This window comes from Podarcis gaigeae (genome assembly GCF_964106915.1).
Source record: "Podarcis gaigeae genome assembly, chromosome: 10".
NCBI classification, from domain to species: Eukaryota; Metazoa; Chordata; class Lepidosauria; order Squamata; family Lacertidae; genus Podarcis; species Podarcis gaigeae.
Window position 1 is genome coordinate 59,777,311 of NC_139686.1, and position 22,188 is coordinate 59,799,498.

Here is a 22,188-nt window from a genome sequence, read left to right on the forward strand (position 1 = left end):
CCGGAGCTCCCTGGACCATTTCTTATGGCTGTTCATTTCATGATGTTCATAAGAGCATTTACTACCCATTTAGAGATGAAAAATGCTGCACTTCAAGCTATTGTGATTCCTTGGCCACTTGGGACGGAGGCCTGTACAGTTGACTATAAATCAGTTTAGAAAGCATTCTTGTAAATTTGAAATAATATCCTTGAAAATGCTACACTTGCACTGTAACCTGAATTTTTAATGCATGCATGTATGTTTTCTCCCCCCCCCCCCTTCTTCTTCAGGGTACACTTCAGCAGTTTGTAGATAACTTTTTTCACAGCGTACTTGACTCAAAGCATGTTGTGCCACCAGCTGTGAAATATTTCTTTGATTTTCTTGATGAGCAAGCGGAAAAGCATGATATCAAAGATGACGATACTATCCACATCTGGAAAACGAACAGGTATGAAATTTCAGGGTTCGTGGGGAGAAGTGGCTGAAAAAGGCGATACATTCATTCCCCAGCAACATTGCTTTTTATTGCTGTAAGCCAGGGCTCTCTCTTTAACAGATGTGGAAGGGAAAAGGCCACATTTCACTCAGAGCTCTCAGCAGAAGCTGTGTCTGTGTGCATACCCGCCAACATTTCTCTGCTGAAAATATATTCTATTATTATTATAAATAATAATACCCTGTCCATCTTACTGGGTTGCCCCAGCCACTCTGTGTGGTTTCCAACATATATAAAGGTAAAGGGACCCCTGACCATTAGGTCCAGTTGTGGCCAACACTGGGGTTGCAGCGCTCATCTCACTTTATTGGCCAAGGGAGCCGGCGTACAGCTTCCGGGTCATGTGGCCAGCATGACTAAGCCGCTTCTGGCAAACCAGAGCAGTGCACGAAAACGCCGTTTACCTTCCCGCCAGAGCGGTACCTATTTATCTACTTGCACTTTGATGTGCTTTCAAACTGCTAGGTAGCCAGGAGCAGGGACCGAGCAACGGGAGCTCACCCCGTCGCGGGGATTCAAACCGCCGACCTTCTGATCGGCAAGTCCTAGGCTCTGTGGTTTAACCCACAGCGCCAACCCCGTCCCTAAGCAACATATATAGAAACATAAAAACATTAAACAGTAAAAAAAAACTTCCCTATACAAGGCTGCCTAGGTTTCTTCTAAAGGCTGTATAGTTACTTATCACATAACTCCATACCCTCCAACATTTCTCTGATGAAAATAGGAACGTCCTAAGGAAAAGTGGGACATTCCGGGATCAAATCAGAAACCAGGACAGCTTCTGTAAATATGAGACTGTCTCTGGAAAATGGGACACTCTGTCTGTCTGTCTGTCTGTATGTCTGTCTATAATAGATGGTTCCTGGATCATAACCACTGTTTCAAGCAGCTGTTCTTTATGCTTATATTGCCCAACCACAGTCCTCTAAAACTAGGGCAGCAACCCTTAAAATGAAGGGAAACGCCAGAATGCCTTAACAAAGCTGCTGAGGGAGAAAGATGAAAGCTTTAAAACAGAGCCAGTTGCAAAGTGTTCCCAGCCCTGAAAAAGATAGGTAGGAGGACAGAATAGGTAGGAAACGTACAGAGATATATGTGGCAGCCTTACTTTTTGATGTTTACAAGGGTGGCTTCCCTGTTCTTCCCAAATCTGAGTTTTCCTATTTGAAATGATATACCCCAGCAGCATGAAGGTTAAAGGATCTCCACTTCAACTAAGTAGTGCCAGCCTGATTGTTGCATAGGAATTGCCACAAAGGAATACAGCTTTGCTAAATACTCATTCTTGGGGTTCTGGAGCACGTAGCAATGGGACTGCCGTCTGTGTCTTTTAGACTAAACCTCTCAAATTGTTTTTTTTGGGGGGGGGTTGTTTGCAGAAGCACACTGTGGATACTGATTCACTTAGTGGCTTTAAGCATATAATCAAACTGAAAATAATGTCGCAGCAATTTTAAGCAGAGCAATCTATTTTGCTTGCCAGGGCCTCATTTTCTACACTTTAACTTCACTCCTTAATAAGGGCCTGCATTATTTCTTTGCTTGCTTCACAGCTTGCCGCTTAGGTTCTGGGTAAACATACTGAAAAACCCCCACTTCATCTTCGATGTTCATGTTCACGAAGTAGTGGATGCTTCCTTGTCAGTCATTGCACAGACTTTCATGGATGCTTGCACAAGAACAGAGCACAAATTAAGCAGGGTAAGTGTTTTACATTCTGCTCTGTGTCTGCGCACGAGAGAGAACGTTTTAAGTACATTATGATAGACAAAGCAGTAATCATAGAAGATAGCGCATAGATCAGTTCATTTTGCCTTTGCTTGTAAGGATGATTATATTGTTTTGAAGCTTCAGCAAAAGTTCAATGTTTAATCTCTAGTGACACATTCAAAAGAGTTGTTTTCTATTGCTTTTAGAATAACAGCTGATTACTGTTTGCAACTTATTTTTTATCTATTAAAGGTGCAAGTTGGTTTTTGAAACTTAATGGATGTCTCTCCTATCATCCTGTTCACAGCACTATGTCCACAAGGCCTGCCGGCCTTGGTACCAGCCAGAGGGGCACAATGTGGCCTGTTCAGCCAATGAGGCAGATGAGGTGCTCTGCATCTGGGGCGTGGGGATGAGGCAATGTCAGAGCCCTATTTCAAGGCTAGTTGGCCTTCTCCCTACACCCTCTTACAGTGGTGCCTCACAAGACGAAATTAATTCGTTCCGCAAGTTTTTTCGTCTTGCGAGTTTTTCGTCTTGCGAAGCACGGTTTCCCATAGGAATGCATTAAAAATCAATTAATGCGTTCCTATGGAAACCGCCTTCAGACCAGGTCCGGGACAGTCTGTCCCCCGACCTCTTCTGAAGGCTGAGGGGGGGGACAAGGGCTTTTCTTCCCACCCCCAGCATTTTAAAAAACCCCGGGACAGCATTTTAAAATGCTGGCGGGCGGCAGCGAAGGCTTCGCTGCCGCCCGCCACCATTTAAAAATCGCCCCGGGACAGCGGAGGACTTCTCCGCTCTCCCGGGGCGATTTAAAAGCCCCCGGGAAGGCAGGCAGGGGGGACAAAGACTTTCGCCCCCCGCCCGCCTTCAGAAGAGGTCCAGGTCTTTGCTCCCCCGTGCCTGCCTTCCCGGGAGAGCGGAAAGTCTTTGCTCCCCCCCTTCAAAAGCAGTCCGGGACAGAGTCCGCTCTCCCGGGAAGGCAGGCAGGGGGGAGCAAAGACTTTCACCCCCCGCCCGCCTTCAGAAGAGGTCCTGGACCTCTTCTGAAGGCTGGCGGGGGAGCAAAGATGCTCCCCCCGCCGGCCTTCAAAAGCCGTCCAGGATAGCGGGAAGCGCTTCCCTGCTATCCCGGACTGCTTTTAAAATGCTGGCGGTGGGGAGCAAAGCCTTTCGGCCCCCGCCAGCCTTCCTGGACCTCTTCTGAAGGCCGGAGGGGGGGGGAAGGCTTTGCTCCCCACCGCCAGCATTTAAAAGAGGTCCCCGGAGATTTCCCTATGGGCTTTCTTCTTGCGAAGCAAGCCCATAGGGAAATTTGTCTTGCGAAGTGCATCAAAAAACGGAAAACCCTTTCGTCTTGCGGGTTTTTCGTCTTGCGAGGCATTCGTCTTGCGGGGCACCACTGTATTTGCTTTGCAGTCCCTGCCCTCCCAACCTATGGTAAAGGTAAAGGGACCCCTGACCATTAGGTCCAGTCGTGGCCAACTTTGGGGTTGCAGCACTCATCTCACTTTATTGGCCAAGGGAGCCGGTGTACAGCTTCTGGGTCATGTGGCCAGCATGACTAAGCCGCTTCTGGCAAACCAGAGCAGCACACGGAAACACCGTTTACCTTCCCGCCAGAGTGATACCTATTTATCTACTTGCACTTTGACATGCTTTTGAACTGCTAGGTTGGCAGGAGCAGGGACCGAGCAACGGGAGCTCACCCTGTCGCGGGGATTTGAACCGCCGACCTTCTGATCGGCAAGTCTTAGGCTCTGTGGTTTAGACCACAGCACCACCTGCGTCCCATCCCCAACTTGTGACTTACTGGTCACTTCAGGCCTGTGTAGGATTTTTTTGCTGTTCAACTTTGTGGGTTGTTTTTTCACCTACTCTGCACTGAATAGCTTGGCCCTAGATGGCCTGCTGTGTTTTGAACTACAGTGGTACCTCGGGTTACATACGCTTCAAGTTACACACTCCAGTAAGCCAGAAATAGTGCTTCAGGTTAAGAACCTTGCTTCATGATAAGAACAGAAATTGTGCTCCGGTGGCGCGGCGACAGCAAGAGGCCCCATTAGCTAAAGTTTCAGGTTAAGTACGGACCTCTGGAATGAATTAAGTATTTAACCCGAGGTACCACTGTAAATTCATCTGGTCTTTGATTCAATTATTTTGTCCAGTTAGGTGCAGGGAGGAGAATAGTTGTATTTCAGCCTGGAGACACTGCCCCCCCCCCAGCATGTTTCAGGGTCCTGGACTGACCCGAAGGCTTACTCTCTGGGCTCTAGGGATAGAGGCTGCCCTTGAAGCTAAACAGCTTCATTGGCCTGGAGCTATGAGATCTCAAGGGGAGAGGGGAATAGCATAGACCTTCCTACCAACTTTTATGCTGTGGCCTGAGATTGGGATGCAGTCTGGACTCTGACTCTGCCATGACTCTGGTTCCTCTGGCCTTTTAGCTTCGCATATAACAAAACCAACATATACCCACAGTCTATTTTCCAAATGTTACACTTTATTTACATGAGTGCATTTTCTACAAATTAATCTCTAACACGCCAATTGCACTTGAACACTCAGCTCTTTGTATATTATCTTTTCCCAGGATTCTCCGAGTAATAAGTTACTCTATGCAAAAGAGATCTCGACGTATAAGAAGATGGTGGAAGAGTAAGTAAAGAGTTATTGTACCTGGGCTTTTGTCACTGGGAAAACAATTCCATTTCATCATCACTTCAGAACATGTTCATTAAAAAATATCCCATGTATTAGACAGGGTAGAAAAGGAAGTGGTAAACATAGTGGTAACATCTCATTGGACAAAGGAGGAGTGCAGGTTCTGTCAATAATAATGCTATCCTTCACAATGGCCTTTTCCAGTCTGGTTCCTATGGACTATTGCAAGTTCGATCCCCATATGGGACCAGCTACATATTCCTGCATTGCAGGGAGTTTGACTAGATGATCCTCAGGATCCCTTCCAACTTGATTCTATGTGACTACAACTCTCATCAGCTGTACTGGTTGGGACTGATGGGACTTGCAGTCCAAAACATCTGGAGGGAAGATTGCTATATACCGTATTTTTTGCTCTATAAGACACACTTTTCCCCTCCTAAAAAGTAAGGGAAGATGTGTGTGTGTGTTATGGAGTGAATGCAGACTGCGTGACTATCCCAGAAGCCAGAACAGTGAGAGGGAGCACTGTGCAGCGCTCCCTCTCGCTGTTCTAACTTAGCTCTTGACGCCTCCGCAAGGCAGCGGGGAGCCTTCATCCCGCTGCCCTGCGGAGGCTTTGCGCAGCTATCCCTGGCTTTTTTTATCCCTCCCAGAAAAGCCCCCAAGAGCCGCACTCCCTTTAAAGAGTGCACAGCTCTTGGGGGAGGTGGGGAGATAGCCAGGAGGCTTGTTTTCGCTGAAGCCAGGAGGACAAGAGGGATCGATGCGCACCGATCCCGCTTGCTCTCCTGGCTTCAGGGATAGCCCCGCAAAGCCTCCTGAGGAGGTTTTGCATTGCTTTCTTATTTCTTGTTTTCCTCCCCTAAAAAACTAGGTGCGTCTTATAGAGTGAAAAATACAGTGCTGAGAGTTCCAAGAGGAGTAAGTCTAAGGGTAAAGACAGACATATAATTCACACGTTCCCTGCATTTCCCCCCAGCAAAGTTAAGAATGTACATAGAAAAGGGTTACTGGAAATAAAAATCTGCTTGAATTTTTCAAGACACATCTGTGAAATGATGCACAAAATCCGGTTCACCCTAGATTAATCAGATGGCTCCACACACTCTTATTGGGCTTGATAACCACCCGTTATTGCCTGCTGTCCAGATGTGAAATCAAATATTGCAACAGTTTTATATGCAGTTTCATAACAGGTATCTGTTTAATCAGACTGAACGAAATTAGGCATAAATGCGTTGGGCTTTCTCCAAGTTAATGAACATGTTAAATGATTTTTAAACTTTTGAATCTGGGGTTAATTTTGTGGCTTTTGATCTTTTATTTTTCAGACTAGTCTTCCCCTTCCCCCCTTTCCAAATGTGGTTTTTATAATGTCCTACCCAGTGAACTGCATTACAGAAGTTGAAGAAAGAATGTTGAGAAGTATTTCACAAGTGCTAAGTGTCCTGTAGCACCTTAAAGGCTTAACAACTTTTTTTGTGGCATGAGTTTTCATAGGCTAGAGTATAGGTCTCTGGTGAAATTTTCCAAGCTTGATCATTGGAGCTGTCTGTTATACTTCGGCTTGCAAAAGCTATACTTTAGTGTATTTTTAAATTCAGTATTAATGATGAAAGCAGATTTGGGGAGTGGGTGTTTGCAAGATCCTTCATTTAGAAGTCTGTTAAAAAGGAAGATGAAAATATACACCCGATTCCAGTTGTAACACTTCCTAACTTCCAGCTATTTCTGACTATAAAGTTTAATTCCTCGCCCAATACGTCTAACACTGCAATGTTACGCACAGCTACACGGGACTAAATTCCATTTAACTCAGTAGAAGAGCAATTGTGGGATCAGACTGTAAGAAACACTGAACATTTGCTTGGCTATGCCTCTTTTGCCAGCCTTGGCAGTTCTCAATAATGAGGCGGGTAATCCCCATAGTTCAGTATACTTGTTGAACATGACAGAATTTGGGCAGCAGTGCAGAAGCAACCATGTTTATTGAGGCGCTATCTAATCTGTTCAAATGCCCACAGAAAGTTTTACTGGTTTGTGCTAAGTTGTGCAGTGTGTTCTTCCTTTCGCTCATGGGTTGTCGAAATCAATGGTAGCAGCGCTTTGATGGATTAAGCCAATTGTGTGTATAAGCAAAGAAGAAACAAGAGATGCAAATCAGATCATTTCATAAGGAAATTTGCAATTTTGTGAGCACCTCTGGTGATGTTGTAGTTATCAGAAAAATAAAATTGCTATGAAGCATAAATGCATTTTTAAAATGAACTGCATCAACTAAAAATTGTTGTTTTGGTTGTTGTTTTTTTCTAGTTATTACAAAGGTATTCGCCAAATGGTACAAGTGAGTGACCAGGACATGAATACACATTTAGCAGAGATTTCTAGGGTAAGTATCAAATTGGAAATCTTACTTTGGGAATACAGTGGAACCTTGTGTTATGGACGGGATCCGTTCCGGAGGCCCGTCCGTAACACGGAACTGACGCAAGCTGAAGTGCTGTGTCTGCGGACGTGTGCGGCTTGATTTAGCGCTTCTGCACGAGCGGCAAGACCCAGAAGTAACCCATTCCGGTACTTCCGGGTTGCTGCGGGATGCAACTCGAAAACACGTAACCTGAAGCAGACGCAACATGAGGTATGACTGTAGAGGCATGAAACTCTGGCATTTGTCATTTTGTGCTCACGTCCAATTAGAGCTTCTGACTGTCCAGTGGAATCTTTTCTCCCATACAATTATGATCTATTGCATTGGTTGTGAATTATTGATTTTAAAGGATGCTCAAACATTCTTTTAGGGTGATCCCCCCCCCCAATGTTAACAAAAGCGATGGGATTTCTAATAGCTTAGTTGAATAAAACGGCATAGAGGAAAAAAGGCTCGTGGGGAGCCTTCGGTATCGTTTCCTTCGCTCCTGTTGGTTAAAAGACATTGTAAGAGATTACAAAAGGATGAAACTTACAAGGAACTTGTCTAAATGTCTTTTCATGTTTTTTATTGGTTTAGATGGCCTTAACAGGGCATCAGCCATATTTACAGAGGATAAGGCTATTCACCATGACACTATGCCTCTAAACTCCAGTTGCTGGACTATTGTCCTCACCACTTGCTTGTAGGCTTCCCAGATGTTGGCGGACTTGATTCTACAGCATTCTTATGTTCTTAACCAGATGAAATTTGTGTTCTTTAGAACATTTGCACGCATGACCTCTATAAACATCTGGAGTCAACCTGCTCCAGACTAAGGCTACTGCTTACTCCTATATATGATGAGGAAAGCAGCATGGTTGGCTGTAACAAATCCAGCAAGAGACCTTATCGCGGGGGGGGGGGTCCTGAAAATTGTCAGTTTCACTTCCCCACCAAGCCAGACAGCTATTAAAAGATTTGCCTACCAGTGCTGGGATATGGAAAAGGGATTTACATCGTGTCTGGTGCTCCTATATATATTTCATTGGAGTTCGTATGCAGCCAGGACGGTGCCCTGACGCATTCCTTTTTCTTCTTGCTTTGTTTAATAGGCACACACAGACTCATTAAATACCCTTGTGGCTTTACACCAGCTCTACCAGTATACTAACAAATACTATGATGAGGTAAGTTTCCACTGTCAGAATGGCTTTATTACGCTGTAAAAGGAAACCGCAGCAAGGAAAAAGAGCCAACAGGCTGGTAGACTTTGGGTACATGATTTCCTAGCTTACCTGTGCTTGGCTTTTACAGATGCTGTATTTCTGATACGTGGGGGTTAGAGGGGCAGGTTGGTGCTGACATCTTTGGAGTTTGCTTAGAAGAATCCAAAATACTGGTGGTTCTGATAACAAAGGTTAGCCAAATTAGTGAGGTAGGAGAGTTGGGTGGAAAATCACATCTGGCAACCAATAGTACTTGGGTAAGGTAAAGGTACCCCTGACCATTAAGTCCAGTCACGGACGACTCTGGGGTTGCACGCTCATCTTGCTCTGTAGGCCAAGGGAGCTGGCGTTTGTCCACAGACAGCTTCTGGGTCATGACTAAGCCACTTCTGGCGAACCAGAGCAGCACACGGAAACACTGTTTACCTTTTCACCAGAGTGGTACCTATTTATCTACTTGCACTTTGATGTGCTTTCGAACTGCTTGGTTGGCAGGAGCTGGGACTGAACAACGGGAGCTCACCGCCAAACTTCCAATCGGCAAGCCTTAGGTTCCGTGGTTTAGACCACAGCGCCACCCGTGTCCCTTTTGGCACAATTTTTCACAGCCCTACCAGAAGTAATATACTTAGCATTATCTCTGGAAGTCTATACGCAATTCTAACCAAACTAGGCCTCCTAGATAAAAATATACATAGGAGGCTTAGTTTGGTCAGAATTGAGTATACATTTCCGGAGAGAATACTAAATACATTACTTCTGGTAAATTAGCCACCATAGTTGCTAGAGGCCCGTGAAACATAGTGTCCCAGGATTTTAAGACTCTTCTACCCATCTGAAACCAGAGGGGCCCTTTGGTTGCCAAATGTGAAATATATTGGCATTATTTTCAGGTCTCCCACCCCACTACTAAGGCTCGGCGAAGTTGAAAACCCAACATCGCCGAGCATTACCACCAGCCAAACATCGCAGTTTGGTGATAAACTGTGATGTTGAAAGAAGCTGCATCGACCCCAGCCTGTAGCTCAGCTGGGGGGGGCGGAAAGGCTCCTGCCCCCCAGCTTAGCAAGCCGATGTCCGTGCAGCTCGTGCATGAGCAACAGTGACCTGGGCCTCCTTGGGGGGGGGGCAAGAGGACTACTTTGCCTCAGCTGAGCCAGCCCCAAGGTCCCTGCTGGTTGTGCACAAGCGACAGGGACCTTGAGGGTCTTTCGCGAGGCTCCCTCCACCACTGTTGGCATGGGGAGTGAGCGAGCTTATTCTCCTCTCCGCCCCCTTGAAGACAGACCACACTGCGGTAGCCAAATGCATGGAGCCTGTCAGGTTCCATGCATTTGACTGTCTTTGCCCATGCAGGCCCGTCGCCTCTTTCCTCCTGGGGTGAACGACCCAAGGAGGAAAGAGGCACCCTTCCGCCGGCTTGTGTGAGCCAGAGGCAAGGTGGGGGCTCCTTTAAACCTATCCATTGAGGGGCATGCAGCCACACCCACCTCAATGGAAAAGTGTGATGGAGCGGGGCTGGGGCTACCTCAGCTGGAGAGTGGGAGCCCTTTAACAGAGCCACCACCCTGCCGCTAGCTCGTGGGGTCTGGGGCTTTGCAAAACTGCTTGGCTGAGGCAATGGCTGTGGCACACTCCTCAGCCAAGCAGTTTAAAGAAGCGGGAGGGAGGAACAAGCTGTATCATGCCTTGTCTATGCAGTTTCCTTTTCCCTCCGCAGTGGTATGAGGGAAGAGTGTGGTTTTACCAGTGGTATATCACTGGTGAAACCGCGGCCACTCCCTCTGCCTCCAGCTCCCGGCTGCAGTTTGTTCCTCCCTCAGCGTGCTGGGCAGCGTGCTGGGCACTGGAGGCAGAGAGACTCAGGAGTGGCTGCGGTTTCACCAGCAATATACCACTGAGTGAAGCTGTCATCGCTGCCTGCCCCCCATACCGGTCCCTGGACAATATATTGATAAATCACCCAGGCCTACCCACAACTACCGTATTTTTCGCTCTATAAGACACTCTTTTTCCCTCCTAAAAAGTAAGGGGGAATGTGTGTGTGTCTTAGGGAGCGAATGCAGGCTGTGCAGCGATCCCTCTTGCTGTTCTGACTTTGCTTCATTGGAGAGGCGCTGCGCAGCTTTCCCTCTCTGCGCAGTGCCCCTTCAGCGAAGCAGTAGGAGAAACAGAGTCCCTTCCATTTCTCCTCCTGCTTTGCTGAAGAGGCGCTGTGCAGAGAGGGAGAGATTTTTTTTTTCTTGTTCTCCTCCTCTAAAATTAGGTGTGTCTTATGGTCGGGTGCATCTTATAGAGTGAAAAATACGGTATTTATCTCTTGAAAGATCTCGGGCAGGGGTCAGCAACCTTTTCCAGCTGTGGGCCACTCCACCGTCCCTCAGACCATGTGGTGGGCCGGACTATATTTTGAAGGGGGGGGAAATGAACGAATTCCTATGCCCCACAAATAACCCAGAGATGCATTTTAAATAAAAGCACACATTCTACTCATGTAAAAACACGCTGATTCCCGGACCGTCCGCGGGCCGGATTGAGAAGGCGATTGGGCTGCTTCCGGGCCTTAGGTTGCCTACCCCTGATCTCGGGACTATCAGTCAAAGAGAGAGAAGCTGACTTACTGTACTGATCTTCATACTGGGCGCCATGATGTTGCAACCGTTGGCCACGCCTGTAGCAGTCTTCAGAGCTTTCACGATAGTTGTCACTTCCTCTTCTGCCAAGAAAATATAGGCAGGGGCACACCTATCAGTGAAACAACAAAAGCAATCATCAATAAGATAAACTAGCTACCATCATACAACAAGAGTTCAGTAACCACAAGCTATGAAGGAGCATTCCCTATTTTTGCCACGCTTTTAAAAAATGTATTCGCTAGTAATGGTGCTCATCTTTGAATACAGTGGTACCTCTGGTTGCGAATGGGATCCATTCCAGAGCCCCGTTCGCAACATGAGCAAAACACAACCCGTGTCTGCGCGAGTGGCAAAACCGAGAAAAAACCCTTTCCTGCACTTCCTGGTAACTGCGAGACGCAACCTGAAAAGATTTAACCTGAAGCAAACGTAACAAGAGGTATGACTGTAGGTACAGTGGTACCTCGGGTTACAGACGCTTCAGGTTACAGACGCTTCAGGTTACAGACTCCACTAACCCAGAAATAGTGCTTCAGGTTAAGAACTTTGCTTCAGGATGAGAACAGAAATTGCGCTCTGGCTGCACGGCGGCAGCAGGAGGCCCCATTAGCTAAAGTGGTGCTTCAGGTTAAGAACAGTTTCAGGTTAAGAACGGACCTCCGGAATGAATTAAGCACTTAACCCAAGGTACCACTGTAATTAGAGATGGACAAGGGTTTGCATTACACAAGGCATTTTCAAAAAAAAAAAAAAAGGAAATGGCTTGGCTCACTTCCCAACCAATCTGAATGAAACACAAACACACACACACACACACACACACACACACACACACCCCACAATCTACCAATGCAACTCAACAGTCGAGAGTTGCTTGCATTTAAATGGTAGCTTCAGGCAGCCAGGACAGAGCTCTCCTGGCAGTGGGAAGCATTTGAGGGTTATGCAGGCTGCCAGGCAAAGTACCCACCACCCACAGAGGAGATGACTCTGCAATGGCAGGCCTTCCCCCTCTCTAGTGATTTTTGCCTCTTTAATCTCTCCACTATTCTGCCTTAATAAAGCAATGTTGCTTCTGATCTACACTTTGAAATAATACCCTTCAAAATCCATGAGATTTTCTTCCATGTAATATATAGCTGAACAGAAAACTAAAACTGAAGCTGTGTGTCTTGCCTGAATCCTGATTTTTCTTCTTCTTCTTCTTCTTCTTCTAGATCATAAATGCACTGGAAGAGGACTCAGCTGCACAAAAAATGCAGCTTGCTTTTCGATTACAACAGATAGCAGCTGCTTTAGAGAATAAAGTAACTGACCTTTGATTTGAAAGCTGCAATAAAGAAGACTGATCTGGATGTGTAAATTCATTCCTCCTAATAAGGAAATAGTGTTCTATTTTTTAATGTGTAATTACAACTTTAAATGAAAAACAAAAGATTTTGGTTTTTTTATAGCAAAGCTGTAATGTAAAGACTTTTTACTGTAAATTATGCTTCTAATTAAAATCCTGTGTTGTGTGTAAATGAATTTTCAGTGGGAAATGAGGGAAGGTCCTCTGGGGTGGGGGAGGGTAAAGTTATAGCTCATTTAATCAAATAGTACAATCTTGAAGCATCAGCATTTTTAGAATTCATTACGCTAGTTAAATTCACTACCTATAGCATTCTTTATACTTTTTAAGCAATATGTGTACTAGAAAAGTAATAGCATATTGGAAAAATAAATGCAATATCCCTCTTTTAATTTCAGTAATTGGAAATAGATTTTCTTCTTATTCTTTTTTTTAAAAAAAATAAATAAATCCAGTTGTCCTGTGTTCTACTCATAATGAGTAGAACGAAAGACACATTTGCTATGACTTTTTTTTCTGTTTAAGTCGTTGCAGTGGGTTTGGTACTATACATCTTTACATATCTGAAAACCAAGTGCTAAAAACAGTGGTCGTGACTGTTTCCCTCCTACACACTTTGCCAGGGTCAAAGTGGAGAATACTGTAGATTATTTGGGATGGACTGATCCTTTAACTAGGAAGGTGCATGTATGTCCCCCTAAGAGCATAAATCTTAACCGTGATGTATGATTACTTTTGCATGGTATTCAGTGTGCAGAGCATGCAGGGTACCTAACGTCCTCAGTACACCAAGATTACCAGGTACTTCCAAATAACTAGTGCACCCCTGGCAAAGCAACAGCTGGGAATGAACAGTGGTTTTGTCTAGGTTTCAGCAAAGTGATTGTTCGCACTTGTTGACACTGTTGCTGCCACATGAATTCTGAATCACACACAGAGGGAAAATATCCTGGGAAGAGCCTGTGTTCAGCCAAAGCAAAGCCGGTTTTTGGCTGCATAAAAGTGCAATTTGATGCTTTTGTTGTGGGGGAAGCAAGGGAATGGTAGCATATCACGATTATCCAAGACCCAGAAACATCTGGATCTGGCAAGTTTGTAGACTTCCCTACAGAGTTGCAAGACTCTCTCTTCTCATCCCTGATGGAAAGTACCGGTGGCAAATTCTAATTTGATTCAGAAATCGTGGCAAATAAAATTGGCCTTTTTTTCCTTTTCTTTTTTAAATGATAGTTTTATTACGTATGCTAATGTGCCTTACTTGTACTAATTATATGGATCTGAATGGTTTTGTAAGGAGAATCGTATCAAAAATATTTATGTGTGGTTTGATGACTTTTTTGTGAGAAAATTGACCAGCAGAATGCCTGTAATTAGCTTATTGCCAATAGTGTGCTGTTTGACATGATTCAAATATGTATATCTTTTGTTGGAATGGTTCATAGGATTTTTTTAAAAAACAAATCTTCACACTATCCAAGGGAGATTGTTATTTGGTTTTTGTCTGTTGGAAATCTGTGTTGTTAATGTAAAATACTCATTGTAAGGAAATCCTGTGCCCCGTCTAATCTAAACACCACTTGAGCCTTGGAATGCTGCAATGGATGGAATAATCATCATTAACTTAGCTATGGAAATTAAAGTAACTCGTCAAAGATGTATTGTGTGTTTACAATATTAGTCAGCTTCCAGGCCATTTGATAAAGCTTGGTACGTTATCTTAAATTGCTATGTTGCACAAAAAAAAAAAAAGCAATCTTTGTTAGATTCATTTTTCACCATACTTTTGGGGCAGTTCATGTAGCACTGCCATCAAAACCCTCATTATCTTTTTGGTGTTGCTCTGGTGTTTTCTGTCCTGTGACACCTTAAACCTGCTTGGCTCCTAACACAGTAACAGACTTTCAGTTTGCTACCTCTCTCCCTGTACTGGAGTTATCCAAATTTGTTGCCTTCATGTTCATTGTCAGATGTATCGGTAAGTCTCTTCCTGATTCCTTTGGAGCAAGTCACTAGCGATGTGATTCTCATGGCTACTGTGGAAGTCAGCCGTGAATTCCGATAGAAGTAAAAAAAAAAGGGAGGCAGTAACAGGGTGTCACTTTTCGTATCTTTCCTTTTATGTTAAACATTTGCTTTTATCTGTATGCGCTTCCTCAGCACACCTGGAATGTAAGGAACTCTGAATAGTTTGAATCAGTTTTACCTAAGAATTCTGTGTCAAATTATGCCTCTATACTTGCCTTCTGTCTGATCAGCAAAGGTATCCAAACTTGCTAATCTGTTTTATCTTGTCATTATTTGTAAATCCTGTGAATTGTAAATCAAATACAATCTTTTTTCCACAAAGTGTAATATCTGAATTGTCTAAGTATGTTCTTCAGACATTTTAAGACTGAACTGAGTGGACCTGGCAGTACAGTGTAACGTGGGTTCGTTTTTTCCCAGAAGTCTTCCCCTTTTGTTTAAAAGTTAAAGGGTAATCTGTATCTTTATTCTACTTGGGTCCAGTTATCATATTGCTGTGCACTGTTAGCTGCTTTGAGGACATTAGTTGCTTTAGAAAAGTAGAATAAAATTGTAAAGAAATAAGTAAACTTAGGGGACTGCCCAAGACAGGTAACATCTGGCCAACTCTTTGCTTTACCAATGAATAAGAGTGATTTCCCAAACAGTCACCACCATCATTTTGTCTATTTGCCACAATGGTGCTCAAAGCGGTTCACAGCATATCGAATGAACAATAATAAAGGCAAAAACAACAAAAAAGAGAGTAATGACAGATAATCAGAATGTCAATAAATAAACAAACCCATATAAAAACAATGCAAATAAACTAACCTGCCTTAACAGCTTAAAAATAAACAGGAGAGAGAACAATATCCAAACGAGGAAATAAAATGGCAACACACAACATTTGGGGTGAGTGGGGATTGTCACTACAGTCGTACCTTGGAAGTCGAACAGAATCTGTTCCGGAAGTCTGTTTGACTTCCAAAACGTTCAGAAACCAAGGTTCAGAAACTGTGGAAGGCCCATCGGATGTTCGGGCTCCAAAGAACATTCACAAACCAGAACACTCACTTCCGGGTTTGCAGCACTCGGGAGCCAAAATGTCTGAGTACCAAAGCATTCGGGGTCCAAGGTACAACTGTATTCCCAAAGGAAGCTCATTACAATTAACTTTCCTACATAGTATGGTGGCCTGATCTCCCGGCTTTCACCAGGCTCTCCTATCTCAATCACTTCTCAATCTCTTGCCTGGGGAGGTCAAAATAGCTAGTCCGCCTTCAAGCTCCACATACCCTCACAGTTCAGAAGCTGCAGAATATGTGAATAGATTAGAATGGGACCCCTTTCTTATACACAAATCATTGCTGCTCCACAGAGAAAGACAGTGTATTTATTGATTGCAAGCTCCCTTTGCAATAATAGCAGGAGACCGGTGAAGGACAAACAGCCTGACAGAAGCAAGGAACGAACTGATCATGCTCAAGCACATCCCAAAAGTAACATGAGTCTTAAAATCCTGACGCTCCTTATGTGTACATTAGATTAGGGTTACCAGATGTCCCTGTTTCCCGGGGACAGTCCCCGGACAAATTCCATCCCTGGAATGTCCCTGGGTTTCATCTAATGTCGCCGGGAAACGCAGCAGCAGCAGTCTCGGCAGCCTGGAGCAGTTGGCTCTGGCTGGCTTCAGGAGCTGCTCAGAAGTCCCCATATGATGGTTGTGCAGGGGCTCTAAGATGCAGCTTCTGGGCTGCCTCCACCTTCCCTAACCCCACAGCAAAGCTGTAAAGGGAGGCTTCATGCTGCCTATCAGAACTTGTGTGCAAGCAGGAGGGGGCAGGGATCTCTGAGTTAGGCAACGGGAAGCCTCCCTTCCCAGCTGAGGGATCCCTGCCCCCTTCTGCTTGCACACAAGTAGGAATGGGATTGGGGCTGCTCCGATGGGAAGGGAGGCATCGCACTGCCCAAGCCTCACCACTGCCTCTGCTCTTGGCCCTCCTTCTCCGCCTTCCATGCCTGACCCACCACACACCGCTTCCCCACCACCACTACCGAAGAAGCAACAACTCAGGGGCCGCCCAGGCTCATGGAGCAAGGAGATAGAAGCCTCGGAGGAAGGGGAAACATGGCAGTTGAGGTCAAGGCAGCTGCCACCCCTCTGCCATTGCTGAAGCATCAACATCCCGAATGGGCAGTAATTGATTAAAGTGTCCCCAGATTCATTAAAAAAAATCTGGTAACCTTACATTAGATCCCGAAAACCAGTTACCGGTAACCGATGCAGCCATGAGATTAGCATGGGGGGAGGGAGAGAGCAAGCTCAGCATCACAGAGGTAGCAGCAAGGAAAGATCCAGAAAGTCCAGTAGAAAGGAGAATCCTTATTAGTCTGTCTGAAATCCCAGTTCTAGATTTGGGGCTTTAGTACAAATAGCTGAAAATTCATATTAGGACCCTGCCTATATTTGGCCAGCTGAAATGCCCCCAATAGTGTGCAAACTTTTGAGTTCTTCAGAACTCTTAAATCAGATAGTAAAGGTAAAAAAAAAAAGGACCCCTGGGCGATTAAGTCCATGAAAGGCGACTATGGGGTTGCAGCACTCGCTATCAGGCCGAGCGAGCCGGCATTTGTCCACAGACAGCTTTCCGGGTCATGCGGCCAGCATGACTAAACTGCTTCTGGCACAACGGAAACACCATGATGGAAACTAGAGCGCGCAGAAATGCCGTTTACCTTCCCGCCACAGTGGTACCTATTTATCTACTTGCACTGGTGTGCTTCCAAACTACTAGGTTGGCAGGAGCTGGGACTGAACAATGGGAGCTCACCCTGTTGTGCAGATTCGAACCACTGACCTTCTAATCGGCAAGCCCAAGAGGCTCTGTGGTTTAGACCACAGCGCCACCCATGTCCCTAAATCAAAACAAAGTAAGGACGGGGTGTTGGTAGGTGGCAAATGAGGAAGGGTGGGAAAAGACTGAGAAACTAGGTAGGTTTTTATATGAATGTGAATTGGAATTTATTTATATGAACAATGCATTCAGTACACTCCCTCAAGTTTACTGTCTTTACCAATTTTAAAAAAGAAACAGGAATAAATAACAGCATTTATTTGGTTTTTTGTGCCCTTAATTTCCGTCTGTCTCTCCTAGAGGTAAATGACAATCAATAATTCAAAAATAAGAGCAATTGGAACTTGCAGTCCTCTGAAATAAAGATGCTGCTAAGTTTGACTTGTACAGTGATCTTGAATGAGAGGGCAAATATATTCCCAAATGAAAGGAATGTATGTCAGTTGCTGTCCTGCCTACTCATACCCAGCCACTGCTGACTTCAAAATGGCCAATCTTAAAGGGGAAAGAGGGGGGTGGGGTGGAAAGCCCAGTAGCGCTTAACAGAATTAAATGGCTCAGCTAACATCTTTCTATACAATCTGTGGGAGAAATTGCTTTTTGAATCAGAAGTTTTTCTTTAAAGAAAATAAACCTCAAAAGTACTTATCGGAAGAAGGAGAGAGTTGAATCGTTGGTTAGGCAAGAGTACGGTAATAGTTCCTTTTCTAAAAAGCTTTATATGGCTTGGTTTTGATGAGGGGAGGGCAATACCTCCAAGCCACACGCTGCGTTTCCAAAATCCCCTTTTCGCTCTTCTAATTCCGAACGATGTTTTGGTCTAATTTAATTCTTCTCAAAATTGAATGTTGAGCAAAATGGTTCTCTCCCCCCCCCCTTTTCCTTTCCCCCCTTCTTCTTTTTAAATCTAGTGTGTAACAAGAAAGAAGTGAAAGAGGGAGAAAAGTGTTCCTTTGATACTCTTAATCTTTTCTCTCCTGTGGCTTGGCCTTATTCAGCACAAGATCACACTTGCGGCGGTTATGTGGCCTGAGTGCCAGTCCCTGGGATATTAAAAAATATGTGTTTTCCTGCAGCTGCGTCTAGGCTTGTGGTGGCCGCGGCGGCATTGCCAGTTGCAAAGCTGCCTTGAGGGTCTTTCTTGGAATCTCATTGTAAATAGGTCTTGGCCGGTTCTTTTGCTCCTCTCCTGCTGTTAGATTGTGCTCTGATTTGCACCTTTATGAATCTGGAGCACCTGCTGTACAAAGAAACATTCTCTTCCTGAATCAAAGCTGATGTGTGTAGCCTGGTGCCAGAGAAAAGAGGCAATTTTGACCTTTATGGGCAATAATAATGATATACCGGGGCGGGAGGGGAGGGTGTTAGTAAAGCAGCACTAGCAGAAATATATGTCGGCGGTGCAATAGCCTATCCTCACACAACCCAGAAGGGGGGAAGTAGCCTTGGTGCCAGGGCAGAAGGGAAACGATTAGGTGAGTGTTAAAGGGAATGGAAACTGAGCGGTTAAAGTGCATAAGTGCATTGCGACTAGTCATTGTGCACATTCCCCAGGCCTCATGGAGAATACACACATACATGAAGAGGGAATTGCATGTTTCCTGGAGAATGTGCATATCTTGATTGAACTTTTGTGTGTTCTCCTGCCATGATGCATAATTCCCATCATGATTTGGGATTTGTGCATATTTCAACTGCATTACATTATGCACAATCTGCAGCAGGTCTTGGGAATGTGCATATTTCAGGGAAATGTTGTACATTCTCCAGCCATTATGCACAATCCCCAGTGGGCTTTGGGGGGGTGCATATCCCAACTGCATTTTGTACATGTATTTTATACATCCTCATTCTTTGATAATCTCCAAGAAACCTGCTTTTTTTTTCTTCCACAAATTCAGAAGTAGGTATAATCTGTGTTACTCCTAGGTTGCTTTGGGCTCCCTGCCTAATCTTACATGACTAACAACATACCAACCAGCTGAGCAACAGGAAGAAAGTGTGGAGCATCAGATGAAGATTTGTTTTGGTTTTTTCCTTCAGTCCAGTTCCTCTAGTCCCACACCCACTGCTGGCAGAATACTTCCATAAGAATTCAACTGTTGGTGGAAAAAATGCTGCCCACTCCTGCCGTCATTGCTGCAGAATTCTGAAGGCTCTAGGAATGAATGTTTTCAGGAAACATAAGCAATTTATGTAGCCAAAACCCTGGGCAGAGAGCATCCCTGGATGGCACAGTTAAGGTCAACCTTGTCCCTATCCTGAAGATCCTATTGTTTTCCCACGAGTCTGTCTAAATGTGCTTAAGCAAAGGGATGTGGGTGGTACTGTGGTCTAAACCACTGAGCCTCTTGAGCTTGCCAACTGGAAGGTCAGCAGTTTGAATCCCCACGACGGGGTGAGCTCCTGTTGCTCTGTGCCAGCTCCTGCCAACCTAACAGTTTGAAAGCACACCAGTGTAAGTAGATAAATAGGTACCACTGTGGCAGGAAGGTAAACGGCATTTCTGTGCACTCTAGTTTCCATCATGGTGTTTCCGTTGTGCCAGAAGCAGTTTAGTCATGCTGGCCGCATGACCAGGAAAGCTGTCTGTGGACAAATGCCGGCTCCCTCGGCCTGATAGCAAGCGCTGCAACCCCATAGTTGCCTTTGACTGGACTTAACCGTCCAGGGGTCCTTTTTTTACCATTACTATCTGATTTAAGAGTTCTGAAGAACTCAAAAGCTTGCACACTATTTGGGGGCATTTCAGCTCGGCCTGAAAGCGAGATGAGCGCTGCAACCCCATAGTCACCTTTGACTGGAGTTAAATGTCCAAGGGGTCCTTTACCTTTACCATTTTAAGCAAAGGCAATATTGTGAAAGCACAATGCCAGTGCAGGCAGAGTTATTGCAAAGCACTATCCATCAGGACACCACAATCTATGCTAGGCTTCCGTCTAGCAAGCCACTACACAAACAAGGGGTTTCAATGCACATGCATCCACCACTACTGAGCAGGGCTTACAGCGATGAACTTGCAAAACAAGGAACTATAACAAAGAGATTTGAGCCTTGGTTTTTCTTTTGTCCCTGCTTTTATTTCATTGTTGTCTCGTTGAGACAACTAACAGCTAGGTTATGAGGTCCTTGGACATAGATACCATTGGTTGCCCCTTAAAATTCTGCTTGGTTTTAGGGTGGAAAAAAAGGGGGGTATGTCTGATTCTTCGGGTTTCTGCTTGTTTCCCCCTTTTTCTTGGAATCCTGATTTTCATCACCAGCCTTTTGGCTTGCGTTTACAAAGGTCAGCAATCCTGCTTTGTTATACTTGGCAAATTGCGGGCTGTGGCTGAATCCCTCATTCTTTCCAGGGCTTTTATCTCAGTGTTACAGAAATGACTGCTTAATAGTGACAAGTGACAGTGTGCTTGCCCTCTTTTCTGCATTTAACAGAGAAGTGCATTAGCCTGTGATTTTTCTCTGTCTCTCATGAAGCCTCTTCTTTGTTCTATCAAGCAAATTAGCTGCAGCAGCACCCAGTAATTACGTAAGTGACACTGCAGCCTTTAACCAAGGTTGTGGCTTTATGGATGCAAAACAACAGTACCTTTGTAAGGCTGTGCACTGAACATGATGAGCATTTCTCATTTTCAAGTCCCATTGAAGTGAATGGGGCATAGTAGGGTATGCATGTGCCTATTCATTTAAGTGGGAGACAGATTCACAAAGACTTTGATCTGTACGTGGAATGTGCCATATTTTAGAAGGACCTCTTAAAAAGGGAGGCAAGCATGTTATGATTAGAAAGCTTGCAGCAGTTTGCCTTTTTGACCTTCTGCTCTATAAATTAAATTAGGGTGATGATGCAGAATCCAAATGCCTCCTGTTTATTGCTCTGTTACTATTTGTCTCATCACTGGCAGACAGAAAGGTGCTTTGATTATGCCTGCTTTAATTACTTCCTTTAACGATCAGGTTTTATAAAAGGCCAAAGCTCAGTGGCAGAGCTTTGCATGCAAAAGGTTACTAGTTAAATCCTCAGCATCTCTGGGCAAAGCTAGGAAATATTCCTGCCTCCAACACCATATTGCCACTCCCAGTCAGTGCCAAGCTAGACAAACCAATGCCTGATGCAATATGAGGCAACTTCCTATATACCTATTACCGTATTTTTCGTTCCATAAGGTGCACCAACTATTTTTTTTTGGGGGGGGGGGATCAAGAAAAAAAATATTATTTAAAGGGAGTGCTGAGCAGAGCCTGTATGCATCCCAGGCTCTGCTCAGCGCTCCCTTTCATGAGCCGTGTGGAGCGTGTGTGCAGCGCTTGCAGGCTTTTCCCCGAGGAGGGAGAAGGGCAGCCTGGGTTGCCCTTCTCCCTCCTCAGGGAAAAGCCCTGAAGAGCCACACACACACTCCGCGCAGCTCTTTAAAGGGAGAGCGGCTCTTGGAGGCTTTTAAGGAGGTGGGGGAAGTGTGAGAGCCTTGTTCTGTCCCTTCCCCACCTCCCGCCAGCTGCGACCTGCTTTTTGGGGCTGGCGGGGGAAGCCCAGGTTTCCCCCAGCCCCAAAGAGCAGGTTGGGGAGGAGCGGAAAGGCTGTACGCAGCCTTCCTGCTGCTCCCTGAGCTTGTGGTGCTGGCGGTGGATGCCCAGGTCCCCGCCCCCCCCCCAGCCCCAGGGACCACACATTCACTCCATACGACGCACAGACATTTCCCCTTAGTTTTTAAGAGGAAAAAAGTGTGTCTTGTGGAGCAAAAAATACGGTATATGAATTCAACTTTCAATATTTAGATTTGGCATGCTCTCACATGCTCTGTCTCAAAAGTAAATTCATAAAGAAGTGTGGGCAGCCTG

General features: G+C 45.1%; 1 protein-coding gene and 1 long non-coding RNA gene across 3 annotated transcripts in view; one reads left to right on the top strand and one right to left on the bottom strand.

Annotated features, from left to right (window-relative positions):
- Positions 1-14,839, top strand: part of PLXNB2 (plexin B2) — a 330,952-nt gene extending 316,113 nt beyond the window's left edge. For both annotated transcript variants that reach the window (XM_083698890.1, XM_083698891.1), the window contains exons 33-38: positions 273-433; positions 2,038-2,185; positions 4,791-4,855; positions 7,178-7,253; positions 8,387-8,461; positions 12,354-14,839. In XM_083698890.1, coding sequence (XP_083555016.1) covers positions 273-433; positions 2,038-2,185; positions 4,791-4,855; positions 7,178-7,253; positions 8,387-8,461; positions 12,354-12,458 — 630 coding nt within the window. In that variant the 3' untranslated portion in view covers positions 12,459-14,839. The remainder of the gene's footprint in view (positions 1-272; positions 434-2,037; positions 2,186-4,790; positions 4,856-7,177; positions 7,254-8,386; positions 8,462-12,353) is intronic.
- LOC310825732 overlaps positions 2,201-22,188 on the bottom strand; it is a 240,438-nt gene continuing 220,450 nt past the window's right edge. The window contains exons 2-3 of the long non-coding RNA XR_014555495.1: positions 3,601-3,839; positions 2,201-2,661 (exon numbers count right to left, since the gene is read on the bottom strand). This is a non-coding gene — a long non-coding RNA (uncharacterized lncRNA). The remainder of the gene's footprint in view (positions 2,662-3,600; positions 3,840-22,188) is intronic.